The sequence below is a fragment of the Rhipicephalus sanguineus genome, chromosome 4, assembly GCF_013339695.2.
Source record: "Rhipicephalus sanguineus isolate Rsan-2018 chromosome 4, BIME_Rsan_1.4, whole genome shotgun sequence".
Taxonomy (NCBI): Eukaryota; Metazoa; Arthropoda; class Arachnida; order Ixodida; family Ixodidae; genus Rhipicephalus; species Rhipicephalus sanguineus.
This window is the reverse complement of record NC_051179.1, coordinates 27,807,548-27,829,633: the sequence shown is the minus strand read 5'-3', so window position 1 is coordinate 27,829,633 and position 22,086 is coordinate 27,807,548. Positions and strand designations below refer to the sequence as shown.

General features: G+C 47.2%; 2 protein-coding genes across 2 annotated transcripts in view; one reads left to right on the top strand and one right to left on the bottom strand.

The window, feature by feature from the left end:
* The window catches only part of LOC119389688 (uncharacterized), a 51,582-nt gene extending 33,353 nt beyond the window's left edge, over positions 1-18,229 (bottom strand). The window contains exons 1-2 of the mRNA XM_037657050.2: positions 18,117-18,229; positions 17,393-17,508 (exon numbers count right to left, since the gene is read on the bottom strand). Of these exons, the coding sequence (XP_037512978.1) occupies positions 17,393-17,507 (115 nt within the window). The 5' untranslated portion in view covers position 17,508; positions 18,117-18,229. The remainder of the gene's footprint in view (positions 1-17,392; positions 17,509-18,116) is intronic.
* The window catches only part of LOC119389686 (sodium- and chloride-dependent GABA transporter ine-like), a 272,940-nt gene that overhangs the window by 167,648 nt on the left and 83,206 nt on the right, over positions 1-22,086 (top strand).

Here is a 22,086-nt window from a genome sequence, read left to right as displayed (position 1 = left end):
CGCCCCGTGTTTGAAACACTGAATACACATATACGCAGCAGCGACACATGAAAGCTTCCTCGTGTTCTTGAACTTGGAAAGCCCGAGTGTTACTACGTGCCCGCGGCATTCGAGGACCGCCACATCGATCGACATCCCGGTCACGTCGACGCGCGAAGCGGAAACGGCAAATCCACGACGAACACTTTTTCTCACTCGGGCTCCCAGCGCACGTACACACATATACGCCGGAAAATTTCCCGTTCTCTCTCGAGGTTATATTGCGCAAGCTGATTGTTTCGGAAGCGTTTCCAAAATCCGTTTCTTTTCAACCAACAAGTCGACGGGCGCGCAAGGAACGTGACACGAGCTATAGGCCAAGCATTCGGCGACAACCTAACAGCGCAATGCAAGCTTCACCTATACAATACCGTGATGCACCAGCCCCTTCTACTAGAGCCGTGGTAGCTGAGGTCCCCTCGAAGCTGAAGTCTTTAGCTCTGTTAAAAGAACTCTGAGTTGCTGCTCCCCTCAGTAAATAAATACCAACGCTCTGTCAACGTTCTGCTCTCTTGCCAGTACTCTAATCCCCCAAACGTCATCTTCCCGAGTTTTTAATGTAGCTATACAAGGCTTACAAGAAAATAGAAATTCGTGTTTTTTCATCTAAATTAAATTACTAGCCTTGGGCTGAGCACTAATATTAATATCTGAGGTTTAACGTCCCAAAACCACGAGATGATTATGAGAGACGCCGTAGTGGAGAGCTCCGGAAATTTCGACCATCTGTTGGGCTGAGAACTGGCAGCAATATAATAATTGTTGGGTCTTTAGATCCCAAAACCATGATAAGATGACAGACACCGTAGTGGAGAGCTCTAAAAACTTCGACCACGTGGGGTTCTTTAACGCGCACCTTAATCTAAGCACACGGGCCTCTATAGCATTTCACTTCCATCGAAATGCGGCCACCGCGGCCGGGATTCGATCCCGCGACCTTCGGTTCAGCAGTCAAGCGCCATAACCACTAGACTAAAGCGGCGGGTTCCTCCCTAGTGCTGCGGAACAGTTTAGAAGAGTGTTATGTGGTTTCCTAAAACCGGAGCTACCCCTTTTTAGGAACCGTAACTTCCCGCACAAGGGTGTGTGTTCGAATCATACGCTTGGGTCAGACATGCTGTACAGGTGGTGGCCCGGGAGGGAAGAGATCAGACCGCCGATTCAGGCCCGAGACCAGAACGCCATGCCTCGGAAGCGATACGGCTGACGTGTCCGCAGGCAAGGTGATAGGAACGCATACGGTCGACCGATTCTTTAACAGTATACCGCGCGAGCCTCAACTGGCCGTGATTATTTCCTTCTTCGTTCAAATCTCCATATCTTCATCCATACTCTCCAGCATCCGTCTGAAACGACTCAGGTGCCGCCAACATCACCCCTGCTTTTGTTTTCAACAATAAGTTAAATGACTCTTGCTTATCTCAACCGCTGACCAGTCAATACTTCCACATGCTTTGAAATTGCCAGGACCTCTGACAGGTGGACGCCTTTTGTGGATCTTGCCGGTTGAATATCAATAGCTTTCCGTTACAATGTGTTTATTGGTTTCAGGACTTTTGTTGCAGCGGACGATGCATGCTCCATGGTAATGCCGATGGCCTCCACGAGAGAAATCCCCTTTGAAAAAAGGCTTGGCGCCATCACACTCCACGGTCCCAAAGTAGCCAACAGATGCATGCAATGATATTTAGCCCGCGTCTACAGCCACCACTAAAGATGAGAAAAAATTCACGGCAGCTTCGCACTATAGGGCGCCAAGCCTGAAGGAAGCGCGGAGCTGGGCAACCTTCTTTGTCTCTCTTCGGCTTTCTCTTTCTTCCTTTTTTTTTTCTTTTTTCCGTTTTCTGTCTTTTTTTTCTCTATTTCTATTTATTTCTTCCTTTCTCTTTATCGATTTCTTTCTCTTTCTTGCTCTTTCTATTTTTCTTCCTATTTCTTCCCTTTCTTTCTCTCTCTTTCTATTTCTCAATCGCTTCCTCTCTTTCTTTTTTCTATTTTTATGCGTGGTTTTGCCTGCTTTACGCCCTGCGTTACAGCCCGGGCCCCTAAAACGCTCCGCACTTATCGTCATCAAGGCGTTCGAAGAAGCAAGAGGAAGAAGACTTCTTGGCGCGAGCGCGTGCTCAACAATATGCTACAGATGGCTATGATATTCGTGGTTTTGCCCGCGTTACGCCAACCTTCAACAGCATCCGATGACAGCATACGACAGGCCGGGCCACTAAAGCGCTCCGCACTTAAAATAATCACCGCACAGTGCGCATAAGAAACTCCGAGCAAATCACAAGTCATTTTCCACGACCGAAATAAGAAAAAGGTCATTAGGAAAAAAAATCCACTTCGTTACAGAACCTCTAATCGGCTACTAACGGGATCACATAAAGGGAGGATATGAAGGAGATACGTTACATGCAAATAATGTAGGGATGCAAGTATAACTTCAACGAATGAGAAGCCTGGCGCTCCTTGGCCATCAAATGGCCCTTGCGCCATAAAACGCCACATATCATCGTCAACGAATGAGAAGCAGAAGGAAAATAGAGCGTAGCCCATTCAACAGCGATCTCTAAAAACAGCCCGCATAGAAGTTCATCCCAAAGTTTCGTGTCCACGAATCAGCTCGCACGTGACAGAGTGAACTGGAGGTCATTGGGAGAGGCTTTCGTCCTGCAGTGGACCTAATAGGCTGAAAATGATTAATTACGATGATGATATGGCAGTTCTCCGTCCACGCTTTCTACATACACCCGCAAAGATACGCAGGTGCGCGTCTGAATACAAAAACAGGCAGAGCATAACACGACGTACCTGAAAGGTAATAGCGAACCGGACGGCGGTTCCTCGGTGCCGCGGACACCAACCCGAGTCCAGTAGCGATCGACGATCGAGTCAGGACCGTGCACGCCGATCGGTGTTCGACGGACGGCTTCGCGCTGGCTAACTAGAGCCTCGCCAGGCGCGGTGTCCGTCTTTAAGACGGGCGTTAGTCCACGTCGCATGCACGAGGGGGGTGGGGTGAAGAGGAGGATGAAAGGCGGGGACAATGAAGAGAGAGAGAGAGGTCGCGGGTTGGGCACCGGAAGGAAACTCTGAGCTCGCGCCGGAAACCTCGCGCCGCGCTGCAGGGCCGCGGGCTCCGCATGTAGCGGAGGAAGTCGACAGACAGACCAACCGACGACGACGGGTCGCACGAGCAGTCTCGCACGTACATACATACACGCACGAACAGGCGCGAACGAGACTGCGCATACGTGGTGCAATGCGCGTGCAATGCGCGCATATAGGAAACGCGCCCGCGACTATGTCGCTTTCCTGGCGAGCACGAGGAGGAGAAGGACGTCCGAGCAGAAGAGTAGTTGCCACACGCCGTAAATCACTGCATGCGGCGCGAAATCAACGCCGTTCAAAGTGTATCGATACAGACACTTTCATTACGTAGTCCTTGAGCTTGTTTTCTGTTTTGTTATTTTGCGGGTGGCCGTCTGAAGGCTCGTTGACACCTGAGACTTGCATCGGTAGCGCGACCATTCGCGAATGGCGACCAAAAAGGTATATATACCCAAGGCGACCGATGTTCACACCAGCGTGCGACTTATACCTGTCGCCAACAGAATTGACGTCTGCTCGCATACGGCTGGCATAGCCATTGCCCCGTAATATAAGTTGACATCCTATTCCTGCGCATGTGATTGGTTCAGATGTTGACGAATGCAGTCGCGCGACTGAAAAACCGAGCAGCGAGCGACTGAGCCAAAGCAGTCGCTTTGCGACAAAAGCGGCCATTTGCGACCGTTTGCGACTAACTTGGTCGCGCGACCGCTGCTAGTCGCAGGTGTGAACGAGCCCCAAGTTCGAAGGCAATGAATATTTGGACTGAGGTGGCCACCTGTCAAGAGTGTAAAAGCAGCGTCATTTGGAGTAATAAACGTTTATTAAGGCGAAATCCTAAGATGCCTCATCAAACGCGAGAATTGCCCGCGTCGGCGTCAACTTGAGTGATGAAAAAAAAAATAATAATAATAATCGCGTGATGACGCCACCATGACGTCACAGGTGATCAAACTTTGTGACGTAATTATAACGTCACTATGACTTCATCCCACGCCATCGTCGTTTGGTCGACTGCAGCACCACCTCTGCGGCCTCCATCAAAGTGCCTGTCATTACCTTCGCATCTACAGCGCGTTTTGAATGGTACGAGCCACTGCAGTATCGACGATGAGACCCGCCACGGTGGTCTAGTGGTTATGGTGCTCGACTACACACCCGAAGGTCGCGGGATCGAATCCCGGCCGCGGCGTCCGCATTTTCGGTGGAGGCGAAAATGCTCGAGGCCCGCGTATTTATATCTATGCGCACGTTAAAGAAACCAAGGTGGTCGAAGTTTCCGGAGCCCTCCACTACGGCGTTACCTCATAATCATATCGCGGTTTTGGGACGTAAAACCCCAACAATTATTATTATTACAAACACAGAAACGAATAAAAACTCACAGGGTCCCTTATGCATTCGTCCAAGAAGACTCGAAGGCGAAAGCCACCTTCTTTTCCTTCCCAGTCGATGTACTGATCCTCGCCCGAACCACTATTCGAAAGTTTTCTGCACCCAACGTGGTTTTGCACTGCCTCCAGGATCGGAGGCAGTGCAAACTTTGTGCACCTCACCTGGTTTTTCACTGCCACCGTGATCGGCCCAACTTTGACCAAGCGACGATGTCATGGTGACGTCACAAATTTTGGCGATCGGTGACTTCACGATGACACCGTATTATCACGCATAATCATTTTTTTTTTTTCATCACTCGTGTTGATGCCGAAGCCGCGGGACGCCGACGCCCACGTTTAATTTTCGCGTTTGATGAGGCATCTAAGGCTTTCGCCTTTATAATCGTATGCCGTAGCCCCTCCAAGTCTATACCTATGTATATAATGGTTAATAACAATCGGTTATCATCACTCGTCTTGTTTTCTGCACAACCGAACATCGAAACCTCATACGAACATTGAAATTTTCAAGTTTATTTCCTACGCTTCCGAAATCTTTCCGAAATCTGCGCAACTTTCGCGCCACAGGTCTCGGCATCTTGGCCTCGGCGCACGTTTAATGTTCGAGCACACCACGCGCACGTTATATCGTCGGGCATTCCGAAACCTCTCGTTCTTTTCTTCTTTCTGCGAGAGACAGGCAGACGCCCAAGCAACCGCGGTTCATCACGCGCGCGCGCGAAACAGCCGGGCCCGGCCGCGCCATCGGAAGTCTCCATGGCCGCGCGCGTGGAAGTCGCCGATAAGAGAAGCGCGGGAAGAAAATAAAACAATGAGAGAAGAAGGCAGCGCGTTGCCACCGCCGACGACGACGGCTTCCGGAACCATCGGAGGGGTGCGAACGCCGGAAGCGGGAGATCCGACTGCTGGCCAGCGCCGATACGGCGAAGCCGCAGCGACAACGGTCGCTGCAGAGCTAAACCAGAATGGTCGCGTGAAGGACGACGTGGGACCGTCTTTTAAGAGACACGGCAAATGTGACACAAAATAAAGCGTTAGAAATATTTACACGCTGTGAAGACCGCCGGACGACGAAGCTGTAAGCGCGCGAGTGTATGTGAATGGTTAGGGAGATCATGTGGTGTCGTAAATCCACCGCTAGATGTGAAATTCAGATCATCATCGTTATTTTGAACATCATCACCATCATTTCGAGCATCATCAATCATCATTTTGTTTTATTTATTTATTCATTCACTCCCCCCTCACGCAGGTCACGTGACCTGCGTGGCGCCTACCACTACTACTACTACCGATACTACTACTACTACTACTACTACTACTACTACTACTACTACTACTACTACTACTACTACTACTACTACTACTACTACGACGACGACGACGACGGCGGCGGCGGCGGCACACGGTCGACTAAGAGGAAAAACATTCTCAAAGCAGCGTTTAATCGTATTATATTGGATTTCATTACTTCGAATATTCTATCCTTGGGAGCCTCCTCATTAGGTCATTGTCACCGGGATGTCTGTTCCGCTGTACAAAAATTCTTAATTGAATCAGGCCGATTTTGGTTAGGAATTTTTAAATTAGCATTAATAATATATTCTAACCTTCTATAATTCATTTTCACATGTGACCACTTTTACCTATAAATTATTCGTTTCTTGGCCAATCCCCCAGAGTGGGTGTGAGCCATTTATAAAGGTCATCGTCATCATCATCATCAAGACAACTTCGCTGTAACAGAGATAAACCTAGAAAGCCAACGGCATTTGAAAACGTATACAGTATGCGGCCGCTGTTGCATATGCGACACAAAAAGTGCTGCTGTTCGCAGAGAGGCCGCGAACACGAGGAAAGGGTCACGTGAATCATTACACCGAACGGCGGCGGGATCTTATCGAGAAACGCCACGTCCGGCTCCCGACGGCTGTTCCTGGTGCGATGCGAGTGATTCACCATGCACTACCGCAAGGCACTCCGCTCGCTGAAACCATATTGGGGTGACAACTGCAGCGATGAACATCCGCCTTTTCACTTTTCCACTATACTTCACGGAGAAAGGCCCTTCTTATAAACGGTCGCGTGAATATCTTCTCAACCACAAGAGTAAACGCTTCGTACGCAAGAGAGAGAGAGAGAGGATTCACTGGGAGAAAGGCAGATAGATCTACCTGATCCACGGAGCAGGCGTGAGCTAATGTGATCAAGCCTGCGCACTATACATAAAGAGGAAGTCAAAAGGGAAGGAAAGACTCGCAACAGATTACGGTGACGGCATTCTTTGAGGCTTCGCGTCTAGGCCTGCGTCGCGTAACAGTTCAAACATGACAGATACGTTGAACACACTCATGTACAGTACGGTCCACTGTTAAAGGGAACACTCCAATGAGCTCCTTTCGTTTTGCTGGCCCTCTAACAGCAAGTGGACAGGGACACATTGTTCATGCACTGTATACGAGCCTGTCAAAAAGAGGCAGAACTGTCAACCACCAGTAGTTGTTTTATGCAAATCTAAGCCGCTATGTTTTTGCAAGAGAGCGAAATTAAAAACTATTTCCGAACGCTACAATGCTTTAAAGTGAATCCATAAGAAAATCTACATCTAGATGGAACAAAACTAGCCGGAACACTTCATACATCGAACATAGCTAACAGTGGACCCGTCTGTACATAAGTGTGAGGTGTGCGTGGGCAGGCGCGGGATACTAATAAGGACCCAAAATTCAATTCCCCACGAATCGTCCAACACAACAATGCTCACCGGAAGCTAAAAAAACCGGGCATCATACCCTCGTCGTCCTCTCAATCGTATCAAAGAGGATATTCGCTTAAGCGCGCTTTCTTACGTCACGATACGAGGTTGATGACCGCGGGGGTGCGTGCGACAATGTGCGGGCGGTTGGCTATACCCACAACACAGCATGCGTAAGGCTATACAACATAACTCTATACATTACTTTCTACGTATCAGATTTACCTCCTCTCGTCAGGCACTCGCTCCTTCACTCCCAAAAACAAAATGGGGCACCCATAACTCATCTACTGGAGGTAAAGGAGTGGTCACGCGTTTTATCCTCGAGAATACTCCATTTCGGGAGTTCTTTTGGCTCCTCAATGGAGTAAGTTCAGTCTGACTGGATTCAAGCACGAGTGAACGTATGCGCCGGCAGGGAGCATATAGAGGAGCATTATAACTGAGCATAGAGGAACGCTTACACGTAGAAATAACAGCCTCGCCCCCACACCTAGCTGCGTCCCCTAAAAGGAGTACTGACACTAAAACTCTGTTTTGGGCCAGTTGGTTCATCGCTGAAAACACTGACGAGTAGCACGAAGAACGACGACAGTGAAGGCCCAAAATTGACGCGTAAGTTAGACCTTATCTAAAAATCATCTCCCCAGACGCATTACAAACTTCTCTCTCGTGGGCATCACGACTGTCGAGAGCACGATATCGGTTTCTTGCGCGTACCACGAAACTCCACACCACGCAATTTTTAATTTCTTATTTCGCCAAAGTATAGTAGATTCAAGTTACGCGACACATTCACCACTACGGGCAGTGACTGCGGAACTCCGCAAAACGTATCAGTCGTACAACCGCACTCCTTAGTAAAAAAAAAAAAAAAAAGCGAAAAAGGAAAACCACTGTTAGCTAGGCGCACATGTGCGCACACTTGCGCAGGTGATTCAGAAACGAAGTCATTGAGGTACGACACCACATTTTTTTTTTTTTTTTGCGTTATATTATCTACTATAGACTGAGCCAAGGTTGGATTAAACATGCATCGCCTTTCTTCTCTATTAGAAAGGCTTCAACAATCCCCCGAGTTCCTGAAAATAACTGGAGTCTCTGAAAGCACAGGTTCACATCCGCATTCACGGCAATGTATACAGTGCAAGGTGGGAATAGGCCGTACCTTTAAGCTATAGCTGTGGTGCTCTCTAAAACGTACGTTTAAACACCGGCCCGGTCAGTCCGATATAACAGCGTCCACAGACGAAAGGTACGTGGCACACAGCCCCTTACAGGGTACAAACTGCATCCCATATTTTAAGGCGAGAGCCTTAGATGCTTCATCAAACGGGAAGGTTGACCGTCTGTGGCGAGAACGCGAGTGATGGAAAAAATCATGTGGTGGCGTCACTGTGACGTCATTATGACGTCATATAACGTGATGTCACGTGATGACTTCACAACGTGACATCGTCGCTTGGTCAAACGTAGGCCGATCACGGAGGCAGTGCAAAACCACGCGAGGAGCAGAAATCTTTCGGATGGAGGCGTGGGAGGATCAATACATGGACTGAGAAGAAAAAAGAGGATGGTCTTCGCCTTGGAGATATCTTAGGCGAACGCATAAGCGACCCTGTGAGTGTTATGTTTTGCATCGAGTGCGTCTTGCACGTTCGTTGTTCGCCAAGCGCTTCACCAAAGCTGGACATATCGAATTCTTTTTTTATTGAAGGAAACTAGATGACTTTTAAGGGCTCGTTTTTTCTTTGTTAGACACAATATTAATGAGAACTAACAGACAATAATGCCAAGGAAAGTATAGGGGGCGTCATTTGTAGTAACCAGAATATAAATGTGAAGAAAGTAAAGTGGACGAAAAGATAACTTGCCGCCGGCAGGGACCATTGCGTTAGTTTGCCCTAGGGCATCAATACACATTACACAAAGTTGTGCAACTGTGTTTCCTCCATGAAGTCCAGGAAGGTCCTTGATTCGGACCGTACATCCACTCTGCCAGCCACACTCTTAACAAAGACGTCTAGTACTCTTCGAAATTGTGTGCGCGTGACATGCCGCGAGCGTACAATGTGTCGTATCAAAACTATATGCGAAACAACGTGGGAATTAAGATTGGGAAACATCAACGAAAAGGTTCGTTCCTCCTAGCAGCACCAGGCATCTTCGTGACGCGCGTAACTTAGCAAGCGCAGTCGTATAGTATTATAATACGTGGCCTGTCGATCCCCACTCGCCGACGACCGACACGGTGGCTTCCTCCGGCGTGACCTTTCGCTTCGTGCGCGCATCGCGGTTTCGCATTAACTGTCGGCATCGCATAATGCGAGAGAAACTCGCCGTGATCGTCGTGACTTCGCTGCAGCGAGCCGGGGGCTTTGCTAACAACGCGCGCCTTCTTCTACGCCGCGTGGTTAATAAGAACGCTGCAGCGGCAGCGTCTGTGTCACGCTTTCTCTCTACACCTTCACGCCAGTTTCATCTCGCGAAAACTTCATTCCCGCCATGTTTCTTTTTCTTTGCTTCGTTTTTTTTTTTTTCAGGAAAAGCTGTCGAAAAGTGTTCCACAATGCCTTTTTTTGACGACAATGCCTCCGTCCTGGGCCTTCCTTTCACCCATTTTCTGTAACAGCTAAGGTGTGATGACGATAATAATCGTTGGGGTTTAAGGTCCCAAAACCACGATATGACTATGAGGGACGCCGTAGTGGAGGGCTCCGGAAAATTCGACCACCTGGGGTTCTTTAACGTGCAGTCAGTATCTAAATACACGGGCCTCAAGCATTTTCGCCTTCAACAGTTGTCCATCAGTTGTTTTTTTTTTTCGTTTTTTTTTTTCCATGCGACGATAAATGGGCAGGCGGGAGCATCGTATCAAATGTGGATGCCGCAAAGCAGCGTGCGTGAAGTCCCAAATATGATATGAAATGTATTGTGACAAATGATCATTAAATAACAATAATAAGAGACATCGCCTATATACTTCAATCGAATAGACTTTTCCTTGCGCCGTTTCGATGACTTTGTGGTGTCAGTTGTCAGACTGAAATACATCTGCGAACGATTTCCTTCGTACAATTCTACAACAAAAATGGACGCTTCATCCGCGTTTATGACAGGAAATCGCGCACAGACTGGTTTTGATATTGTATGGCTTTTCATTGGCCCTATACAGAGAACGTTTCCGAGCTCCATCAAAGATGCGTTGCTTTTTCCCAAGAGGACCCAGACGTGGGCATTGCGGCACTGAGTACACGCAACAACGACGTCGCGAGCTAAGGTGATCTTATACATACGTTACCACATCGCACCCTTCCCTCCAGCGTCGCTGCTGATGTCTCCCAATACTACACTCGGTTACAACCTAGGCAAAAAAAAAAAAAAAAAAAGAAATGTCAGCTCCTCCCAAATTCATCGATGCCCCTCGTACGGAGAATTTGCATAAGTGCTCCGTCCAAGAGCGCTGAGTCATTTTCGTGACGTCAAGCATTTACTCGAGCGTTTCAGATACCTGACTTTACCATACAGACACACGTTCGTGTCGCTGGCTTTAGGTCAGAGACTTGAACTTCCTGGTAAATTTCGTCAGGGATTCTGACATCTCTGCTTAGAAGAACGTAATGTTTTAGGTAGTGACGACAAACCTCTAACTCTTAATACGCGTACTATCAACATTAGCCGAGAAAAAGTACTTGCGGTTCGAGCGGAAACCAGCTAGCGGGACAGTCCTTCAAGGCGTGGGGCAGGCGCGCCGCGGTTCTTTGGACGGAGCTGCCATTTTTTCTAAAATGTGAGCGAGTGTATATATCTACAGGTGTACTGGATAACGCCTCGGTTCGCTACGGAACCACACGCAACGAAAGCGTCCTAACCGCAACAAATGCGCAACGTAAAGCGCGCCAGGCAAATAGTATTCTTGAAGCGCTCGGCAATTCGCCTGCATTGACAATCGTCGTCATTGGTTTCTGCAACATTTCGTTTCTTTTCTTTCACGAACCCAGACCTGCCATAGATAGAATGGCCTCGCATCGCCAACCATGCAATCTTGACAGTGCTTGATTCATCGCGCTGTGTCCTTGCGCGCCTCAGGTAGACGACGACGGCTAACGACGGCCCGCCCGTCGCGCCCCCAGCGACGGCAGGGTGAGGCGAGGGGAAGAAAAACAAGAAAAGCCGGCCATTTCGTCACAACCGCGTCCGGGAAAAAGCAAGGCCCTGGAGCGACCAAGCAGTCTCCAGGGGTGGGGAGTCGCGCGAATGATGCCGTAACGCACCACGTCACCTGAAAGCGTCCACAAAGTGTTCGTGCAGCGTACAACGCACGCAGTTGTTTAAGCGCGTAGTAGCTACTAAACGTCACATGCGTCACGAATGCAACCACATGACACTAACAGTAATGCCTCAAAAAATGGACCACTATGCAGCAAAACTTCGTCCACTGCTGAAGGGGTCACGAGAGCAGACGGAGAAGCTCACTGCGGAAACTACGTACTTCGATCGGTACATAGTCTCTAATCCACGGTGCTCGTATCCACGTTTAGCTAAACTACGCATGCGCAATTATAGAAGCGCGGTTACGACATAACGGTAAATACTAAGGAGTAAGGGCGCCGCATCGAAATAACTCGGAGGGAAGGCTATCGCGATTTGACTCCTTTGCGCGTCAGCCTCTGAAAGGAACCAATGGCACCGCAGAAGTTCAATAAAGATCGAAATCGATCGCGATCGGAACTAACCCGTATCTGTGACCTCCATGTCTGTAACTACCTCAGATTTCCTTTCTCGAGACCAACTTTTTCACTGCAACGGTCACGTAGGGCCTCTCTCTCCACAGGGTTATCTGTTGAGCAATGCGTGTTGAGCGCACCGGAGGCGCTCGAGCAACACTGCACGCAACTGCTGAAGCATAGCGCTCCAAAGGCGCAGTTTATGTCATTAAGCCGCAGCGAATGCGCGAGCACCAATGCACATAAGGCGTGCCCTGTGCCGCTGCCGTTGCAGGCGTTGCTTGGCGTCAACGCAGGGGCACGTCACGTAGCAAATCAAGCCTACACTCGGCAAACAAAACACCACGGCATTCCATAGAAATGCCGCGCCAGCGCTGCAGGAAAGGCGCGTCGCGTCGGGCCCAACAAATTATGAATCCATGATAATTTAGGCAACACAAAACTAACGAAAACACAGGCACAATTAAAAACGAGCGATATCACACGAGCAATTCAAGTCGAGATTGAATTATAAACTGAACTGGGTCGGAATCGAATGACTTGTGCAATCAACGTGAATCAAACGGTGGCTGGGCGCTCCAGTCTACTTGAGCCGAATTTCGCTGAGATACCTGCAGTTTTACGCGAGAGCATGCTAGACCTTAAAAACAATGCGTCGTTTGTGAACCAGGAATTTTAAAATATCTGTGTCCTATGTTTTCTTCAGCAATGACACGACAGCGAAAGAAAAGATTATTGTTTTTCTCCTCGTTGCAATGCAGTGATTCGTCCATCCATGTAGGAAATATTCTTGAGGAGCACAAAAATTTCGTATTTCATGTACTGACTTCCAATGTGCCATAAGTTAAAAACAAAATCGCGCAAGTTCATAAAATCTCCATTATTTGCATGTGGATCACCTTCTCACTTTGTTGACCAATAACTACACGAAGACTCCCTGCATGGAATTCCTATATATGAGACTAAAAGCAAAAATGCTTCCTTGCTTTGGACAGGGTTTGTCCACAGTAATTAGCATGTCTGGTAACAGCAGTTAACCACCAACAAACGCTTAAAGATTAAGCTGTCAACAGTAGCTGATTTTATTGAGCCCCACACCAGTCAAGAAGAGCTCATGACACTTCCAAGCTTAAAACAAGGCGTCGACTATCGTGTCTTCGCTGAAGTCGTCTCAGTAATTGTATGAAAAAATGTAGCTTCCTCTGACACTACAAACCCTCATAACTAACACGGTGCCCACACACACCTATCCAGAAGATTCCACAAGCAACCAACATTATCCGACACAGCAGTCAGCAGTGAAAGTATAGCTCTGTCACAGCTCACCATGACAGCAGAAGTTCAGGGGAAAATGGAAGGTTGAAGAGATGAAAACTTCTTGAACATGGCGTGTCGCTGCAGCCAATGTTTTGACAAGTGGTCTTGTCCTCTTCGAGGCAGCAACTACCTACCTTAGCGCGTGTATGTGTATGGTTCCTACCCTTTGCCCCAACTAAAACAAAAGAGGAGGAGAGGGCAAGTGCGATAATAGGGGTGGGGGGGTGGGGGGAGTGTGACAACCATGATCCAGCTAAATATATTTGTCTCCTTCTACCCCTTTCGACGTGAACCCTCAGACCCCTACTCTGATTGCTTCCTCTTTCCTTTTACTCACCCAATTGGGCAAGCCAGCCCTCCTTTCTCCCCCACCCCCATTTTCGCACTTGCCCTCTCTTCCTCTTTCGTATTGGTTGAGGGAGAGGGTACAAAGCATACACACACATGTGCTAAGGTAGGCGGTCGCTGCCTTGAAGAAGACAAGACCAGAAGTCAAAGTGTTGGCTCCAGCGACACACCGTATACAAGAATTTTTCAGCTCACCATGACGACATCCTGGCCATTTGCAACCATCATGCCCGGACCATCACTCACTCCTTACTGAGCACTTCACAAGACCGCACAGCCTTTGAAGGCAGCTGCACCCCAATATGCATGCAAGAAGCTTGACAATCACATTCATCATTCTGATTCATTCACTCTGGAAGATGAGAGTATGGGGGAGGCGACAAGCACCTCTTCCCTATGAAAAATATGGTGCAAGCATTTTAATTCTGCTCATCACCTGATAGAGCTATTAAACTCTCAGAAATATATAAGGCTTTACAAATATCACACTTGACATCTTGTCTTCGTATCCAACTGGAAACATTGCATGCGTCTACAAAGGTTGTGGGTTTGGTTCCCACCGGCGGCAAGTTGTTTCTTCATCCACTTTCATTTCCCTTTCTCTCACAATTGCTATACTTCGAATAAACACTACGAGTAATGTGCTATATGTCTTCCTTGGCTTCATTGTCTGGGTGACTTCACAGGGCAATGACCTGTAAGTCACTCATGCCAATGTAAACAAGATTACAAATGAACACTTACGTAAATCTGCACACTCTCCACCTGATCTACCCCGTGGCGTATAGAGACATATGTCCGTGGTGTGGAGCAACACCAACACTTTTCCACATCACGTGGAAGTGTGCAGGGCACGGAGAAGAGCACAACATAAATGGCACATGGGATGAATGGGAGGCTAGCCCAGCCATGGAAGATCAGCTACGACTGATCCAAAGAATTCAATGGATGGCCAGTGCCAGTGGGGCCTTGGAACAGGGGCACCACCCTGCCAGACAAACTCCGTTTTTCACCCCCGTATTCCCTCCGGGGCACTGGGGTAGGAGCCTGTCCAGTTTTTGTAGATAATAAAGTTTTTCTTCTACTACTACTTAATATGACTCATTAGGAATGCGTGAAAGAGCCTCATTAAGTAGTAGTAGAAGAAAAACTTTATTATCTACAAAAACTGGACAGGCTCCTACCCCAGTGCCCCGGAGGGAATACGGGCGTGAAAAACGGAGTGCACGCATGGTACGGATTCGAAAAGAAGAAGCTGGAAACGTTGATCAGGAAGAGCATAAAGAGGGTGCTGGGCATCCCCGAGCGGACCAGCACTGAACGGCTCATGCAGCTGGGTGTCCACAACACCCTAGAGGAGATCATTGAAGCCCAACAAACTGCACAGCTGGTGCGTCTGTCATCTACGCCGGCTGGTAGGCAGATTCTGTCCGTCCTAGGTATCAGTCCTGCCCTTGTAGAGGAGCGCCGTCTTCAGCTTCCGGATGAACAGCGTACTGCCATTCATGTTTCTCCCTTCCCACGGAACGTCCATCCACAGCACAACGTAGGCAGGCGCAGGGCGAGAGCCATCACGCTTCTTAAGAACATCAGGAACAATTCTAGTTCAGTGTGTTTTGTCGACGCCGCTCAGTACGGTCACTCGGCTAGGTTTTCTGTTGTCTCCGTCAATCACATGGGTTCTACTATAAATGCTGCATCGCTTAGGGACTCTACTCCCTCGAGAGCCGAGCAGGTGGCAATAGCCCTTGCCCTTTTGGACGACAGTAGGTCGCAAATCTTCACCGACTCCAGGTCGGCGGTCAGGGCTTTTGCCTCGGGTTCAATCTCTGCCGAAGCATTCAAAATACTTGAATATAGGACACTTTCCCCACATACCATTACTTGGTTTCCTGCACATCTCGAACCCCGACTGGACTCCCTCGCAAACCTCAACGACACTGCTCACTCCCGGGCGCGCGCACTAACCCTCCGCGCTGGGGTGGACGTAGGTCCGCAGGTTGACTGTGGGGTGTTTAGGGACGCTTTACTTACTTTCAATGAAGTCACTAAACACTACCAGTTGAGTAGGCGGTCTTTTCCTCCTCCACACCGCAAGTTGTCTAGACCTCAGGCCATCACGTTTAGAATGCCACAGACTAGGTCTTATCCTAGTCTATCTTTTCTCAGCATCGTCTCTTCAGAGGCTTTCGAGTCTAGCTGCCCTGACTGCGGGGAGATCAGTAACGTTGAACATATGCTCTGGCAGTGCCCCTCGTTACGGGGCCTAAGTAGGCTCACAGAACAGGACTGGGACTCTGCCTTAAGAAGTTCAGAGTTTTTACCACAACTACGGGCTGTCCAGAGAGCCCATGATGCGGCGGTGAGGCTAGGCCTCCCCGTCCCCACGTGGGAGCGGCCCGCGGCGTTGCTCTAAGAGTAGCGTTTCTCAGGACCCAATAAAGTTCTATGTCTGTCTGTCTACTACTACTACTACTACTGCCCCCTGATACTACTACTACTATAACTACTACTAACCCCAACAACTTCAACAACAGCAACCACCAAGGCCAGGCGCAGCCTCCAACAGCTGATATTTCAGCCGTCCATGAATGAGACTTGGTTAAAAAGAAAACAGTGGTGGGGTTTTGACAGCCCAGTCAAGCCCATCACTTGTACCACTTCTATTTTTTTTTTTGCCAGCATCACAACACCTCAGGCACACTTCTTTTATTTCTGTAAACTTAGGCCGAGTTATATTTGGATGCATTAACTTGTGTGTTGTCCTTGAAACTGTGTCATGTGGCCTCGCCGTGGCCAGTCCTCTAAAGCCTTGGTGCAGACACTCACAGTAGTTACTACCAGATAGCTGTATGTCACAAATGTGATTTGTTTAAGTTACACTGAACCAACTTTAATTTTTTTTTCCTTTTAACATTCCTCCTCTTTCACATTGCTCCTCTTAAACTTCAACAGTACCGCCATCTTTCTTAAGCTAACTATGGGCAAATTTTAAGCACAGCAATGCACCTCTAATATACATACGTTGTGTGATAATGGTGTCAGGAGACAACAGGCAAGATGTCTGTTTTGCTGTTTGCTTACTTTTGACATATCGACGTGAAACTGAATTCACAAAGCTTTTGTTCATAAAAGCCACTTGCCAATGGCCTGCCACTTTGATTAACATGTCTTATACGGTGATAGGCTGGCACCCGATTTTATGAGTTTTAGCAAGAGAAGAAACGTCTTTTTAGACGTGTGTACTGATCGAAGTGCAAGCAAGGGCATGAATGGAAACTTTTTGGGTATCTTTTGTATGAACCTGCGTTTTGTATTAACATGCAATGAGCTTGCACGCCTATACAGAGAGGTAACCTCTCATTTTCAGAAACATGCTGTACCAGGCTCAATAGTACCTTGACAAGCTGTGCCAACTTTTGCACACAAGATACACACCGACTCGCTCTATGTTTCTGACTACGTTTCCAAGTTCCAACTGCGTTTGGGCTTAGATGGTGGTCACCCTGTGACAGTCACCACTTTCGAACGCAAACATACTTAGTTCTCATTAACGTAAATGATCTATAATTTCGCCCTGTTTTGCCGTTTGGCGATTACCGTTTCCAAGGCAACCTTCGAATGGACCACAATTCATAACACCACGGGTAGGTCATTATAAACTACTTGCTCTAGTTAAAAGCTGTGTACCGATTATTTACCATTGTCGGGGTCAACGTAGAGCATGTGGCAATCCCTGAGTATTCGTTCGTTGACGGTCAGCGTTGCCGATTCGGCAGAGTTAGCAGCGTTCCGCTGTTTCGCCCTGGAAGCCATGCTGCAACACGGGGAAATGAAATTAAAACCACGAGGTTTTCCCACATATTTTCTGAACCACCAAATGCGGCAAGGTGCGCGACAAAGATGCATCAAACGAGGCGGCTATTTTTAAACAAGGTCTTCGCGGCGTTCGAGTGAATAGAAAGTGAAAGCTCTTAGACCAACCCTTGAAGCGTCCTTCGTTTTTGAACATTTGTACAACGTATCTCACGGCTCCGCTACGGGCTACATTACAAACGGGTCAGGAAGGAAGTGTTTATGCAACTATCACACCACCAACTGAAACACGTTACGCCAGCTGGCACGACGTTTCCTCTTAATTAGATTGTCGACATGTGTTCAGTCCAACAACAGGCGCTGTTAAACGAGCTGTACTGATTACGTCTCCCTGCGTGTTCGTGTTTATCAGCAACAGCTAGTAATCATTATGATGCAACCGTTGGCGGGCAAATGAAATCAAGTTTATATATTCACCGCACACACAAGCACTGTGTAACGCGAGAGTCTAGTCGCAAATAAACCAAGAGAAGGGAAACAAGTTGCGAGCGCATTGGAGTAGCAAGAGTAATGACGCAATGTGATATAGTTTGCCGCGCGAATACTTACTTTGTACTTTTCCTAAAACAAGGAATTAGCTGCCAAGCGCAACGGCATTAGCTACATCAGCTGCGTTCTTGTTAGTAAGCAAACGCTGCACATGCCGCCGCGCATAGACAGGTGCTGCCACCTGTTTGTTCTTGTTGAAATCATTTCGCGCGCTTTCATTGTTTCCAAACTGAAACATTAGTATTTCTCTTGTCCTGGCGAAATAAATGATCTCTACAACATGGCGTCCATGACGTGTTGTCAAAGTTGCCGACGGCACTGCCTTTGAGATGTGTAAATTTTGCTCAAAAGGAAACTCCGTCGCTGCAGAACATTACTAAATAGCTGCAGGATTCGTGTTTCAAGCACAGAGTTAATCAATTACATTTCATGTTTGAAGCTTTTGGTTTTAGAATCTACGCTGGTAAAGCAGTTGCCTCTGAGCGCCTGCGCACTGCCAGACCGCCAAGTTTGAACACCACTTATTTACGGAGCGCAAGCAATCAGCAGACGCATGTCTAGGATGACTTTCTAGATCGGCTCCTTCTACGATGCATCTCTTCTTTACGAAATGAGTGTACACAGCGTCGGCAGCGTCGGCCCTTTCGCCCAGAAGTTGCTAATACAAGCTCATGTTGCCCTCGCGCCCTATCCCGTGACACATGTATGATGACCATTTCTGAACGGCGGTTATCGCTCGTACGACTCCAGAACAAAGTCGACTCCTGAACAAAGTCGCATGCTCAAGGCGGACGAACCATCACAGCTCCTTCGCACGGGTTTCCCCTGAATTTTAAATTAACGAAGGAAGACAAAGGGGAGATGAGGTTGAGCAAGCAGTGGCATACGACTAGTAACGTTTGTGACTTATACGCTCGTGATAAATATTGCATTACAACCTTCACAAGGAATAAAGTTGTATATGTGGTCGCAAAACTAAACAGGTTGGGACTACGCATAATGCATTGCAAGGTTGTGGATTTACGCCTGTTTCAGGCCAGAGTTAGTTGACTGTATTTTGCAGATGCACTCTTTTCCGGGATCGAATCAACAAAATTTTCCGTCGCAACGTTAACTAATAAATTAAACAGCTTACACTGCTACTTCGTGCCACAATAATTACCCGATTTTAAATCCAACCAAAACAAAATTAATGGTTTTCCGTTCTCACCAAAGAAGACCACAATTTTCCCCTCAGGTTTCCCTCGACTCCGATTTTATTTCGACTAGCTACTGGGTTTCATTACTTGGTGTCTACCTCGATGAACAACTAAAATTTTACAAATACATTTTATAAGCTAGGAAAATAACTTCTTTCGGCATAAGAGCACTAATCAAAAATAGACCACGTCTGTCTGTTCCTGCTCTCCTTTCACTTTACTGCGCATTCATTAAGCCATATTAATTACGGTATTGCTGCCTACAGCAACATGTATCAGTGTCACTTCTCATCTACTCAGCATACACAAAACCAAGCTCTCCGCATTATTTCTAACTTTAGTCGCGATAATATTAATATCATAAGCATGGAGAATAAATTTGTGCTCAAAACTGATTTATTCGCACTCAACTTAATTATCATGCCTTTGAGGTTGATTAATAAAGATCTCACCCACGAGTTTGTTTCCTTGGATTATTTGAAGAATAAAAACCCTACTCGTTTCGCTCAGAAAAATAACCTCTTACTGCCTAAAGCTTTTTACTAAGGCTGAAACTGGCTGAAACTGGCTTCAAGGCTGAAAGTGTTGCAGCCTTGAAGAAGAAAAGTCCGCTTATCGAAACGTCGGCTCCAGCACACAAACCCTGTTTATGAAATTTTGATTCTTTATAGTATGTGCTCTGTTGTTTTGGTGTGTGTGTGTGTGTGTGTTTTTTTCTTTCCTATTTAGTTGAGTAATGAACATTACGTGATAATGCATTGTTACTCTTCATGGTGGCTTTCCTTGCGTATTTTCACTGCTAGTACGAAATAGCATTTCTTTATCCCATATTTATACCATTACAAAACAGTTTTATGTACTTATAAACTTCGAATATTAATGTATCCTATTAATGTAGTATTTTTTGTTGTGTAACTATTATACCCGTTTCTTTTGTTGGTTTAGATATTGTTACATCTCTATTCTTATTTCGTAATTCGTAATTAATAATCATGTACAGAGGATCTCGGTACGGTCTCCTGACCTTGGGACCCTCTAATGTGTATCCTTCTCGCCGTAATCGTACTATGCAAAATAAACAAATGTTTGACTTGATCTGAAAACAAAACGAAAAGTAAAAAAAAAATGTTGTTACGGCACAACCGAAATGAGGGAGATACAGAGAGGCTAAATGCAGGCAAATTTTAGAGCATGCGTGTTAATGAAGCCCTAATTAAAATTGCTGGACATTCGTTTCCAGCCCGTTTAGAGGCATCGTTTGAAGCGCTTTCAATGTTTCCCCGCAGCCCAGCGAGATCGGAAGATATTTCATATTTCGACGAAATGATGGCCACTCTCTGGGTCACGTGTACCTGACATTTGAAGCGAACTCAAAGGCGGATACACACAAACCTGAACCAACGTCATAAACCGCATGCACGGTCGGTGACCCCGCCATCGGAGAACATCGCGGAGTACATGAGCGGGACTATTTCTTTTGTCTCGGAGGCAATAGGCTAATGTTTGTTGGTTGTTATGCAAAAATTCTATTAAATTAAAAAAAGAGGAAAACACGCATACACATGTAAGCAACTCACTTTTATTGAGCAACATTGAAGTATGCTGTTCAATCTGCGCTGCACTTTTTCATTTCAACGTCTAGGAGTAAATTCTTCTGAAAGGTAAAAAAAAAAAAGAAAGAAGAAGCAGTTTGCTCACTCAGCTCTGCATTCGCGACGAAGCTACGAGGTGTTCGAGTGCGTCGCTTGCTTCTGGCAACGGCCTTTTCGCCGCAATACCGGCGCTGCTGCGGCCCCGGCGGCTCTCCAACGCACTCCAACGTGCAGATCGTGGCTTGTTGGAAGGCGTTTTGAGCTAGTATGCCGAAGAATAAACGTAGGATTTCTAGATATATCGGTCAAGATCCACTTTCGCGGTCGTATTATCCAATTTTGGGCAAAAATTTGATCGTATTAAACGCATGAAAATGCATTATTGTTATGGTACATTGGCTGGGAATAAAAAAAAAAAAACGTATCAGGCCGACAAACATTTTATGCAGAACCGTATCAACGAGGTTCCACTGTAAACGGGCGTTTTCGCGTTTTGCCTCAATCGAACCCGCGCCCTTGGTCCTAGAACAGCGCAACACTCTTGCAACCCATTCTGAATACGTAAGGCAGTAGAGACCAGGGGCGTAGCCAGAAATTTTTTTCGGGGGGGGGGGGGGGTCAACCATACTTTATGTATGTTCGTGCGTGCGTTTGTATGTGCGCGTGTATATATACGCCAGCAAAACTGAAAATTTTCGGGGGGGGGGGGGGGTCCCTGGCTACGCCCCTGGTAGAGACCTATTGCACCACCCCTGTGTCACGAAAATGCGGTGGCGCTGTCGTCTGGCGTTTAGTTTCGCGTGGTAGGCATCGGCCACCGTTCATTCCGCAGTTGCCGCTGTGTTTTCGCTGGTGTGTGTGCCCTTGTGTGTGCCGTTCACCGTCATGCATAGAAAACTTGAAAAAACGGTGCACCGGCGAGCTGCGTCGCGGTTAATTGCGCAGAAAGGCACAATAAAGGTAGAATAATTTTCTGTCGGTTTCCTGCTATAACGAACCCTTACAAAATGGCTAGTAACATCGAGTAGACCACCTAGTAACCATCTACTGACATTGTGACCGTCTAGTAAACATTTGCGATCTAGTAAACATTTGTCAATAGACCGTCTAAAGACCTCCTTCTTACTTTGTATAGACTATTTATGTAGACCGTCTAAAGACCTGCTTCTTACTTTTGTATAAGACTATTAGAGAATGAAAGACCTCTTCTTACTTTGTATAAACCCGTTTTATGTAGAC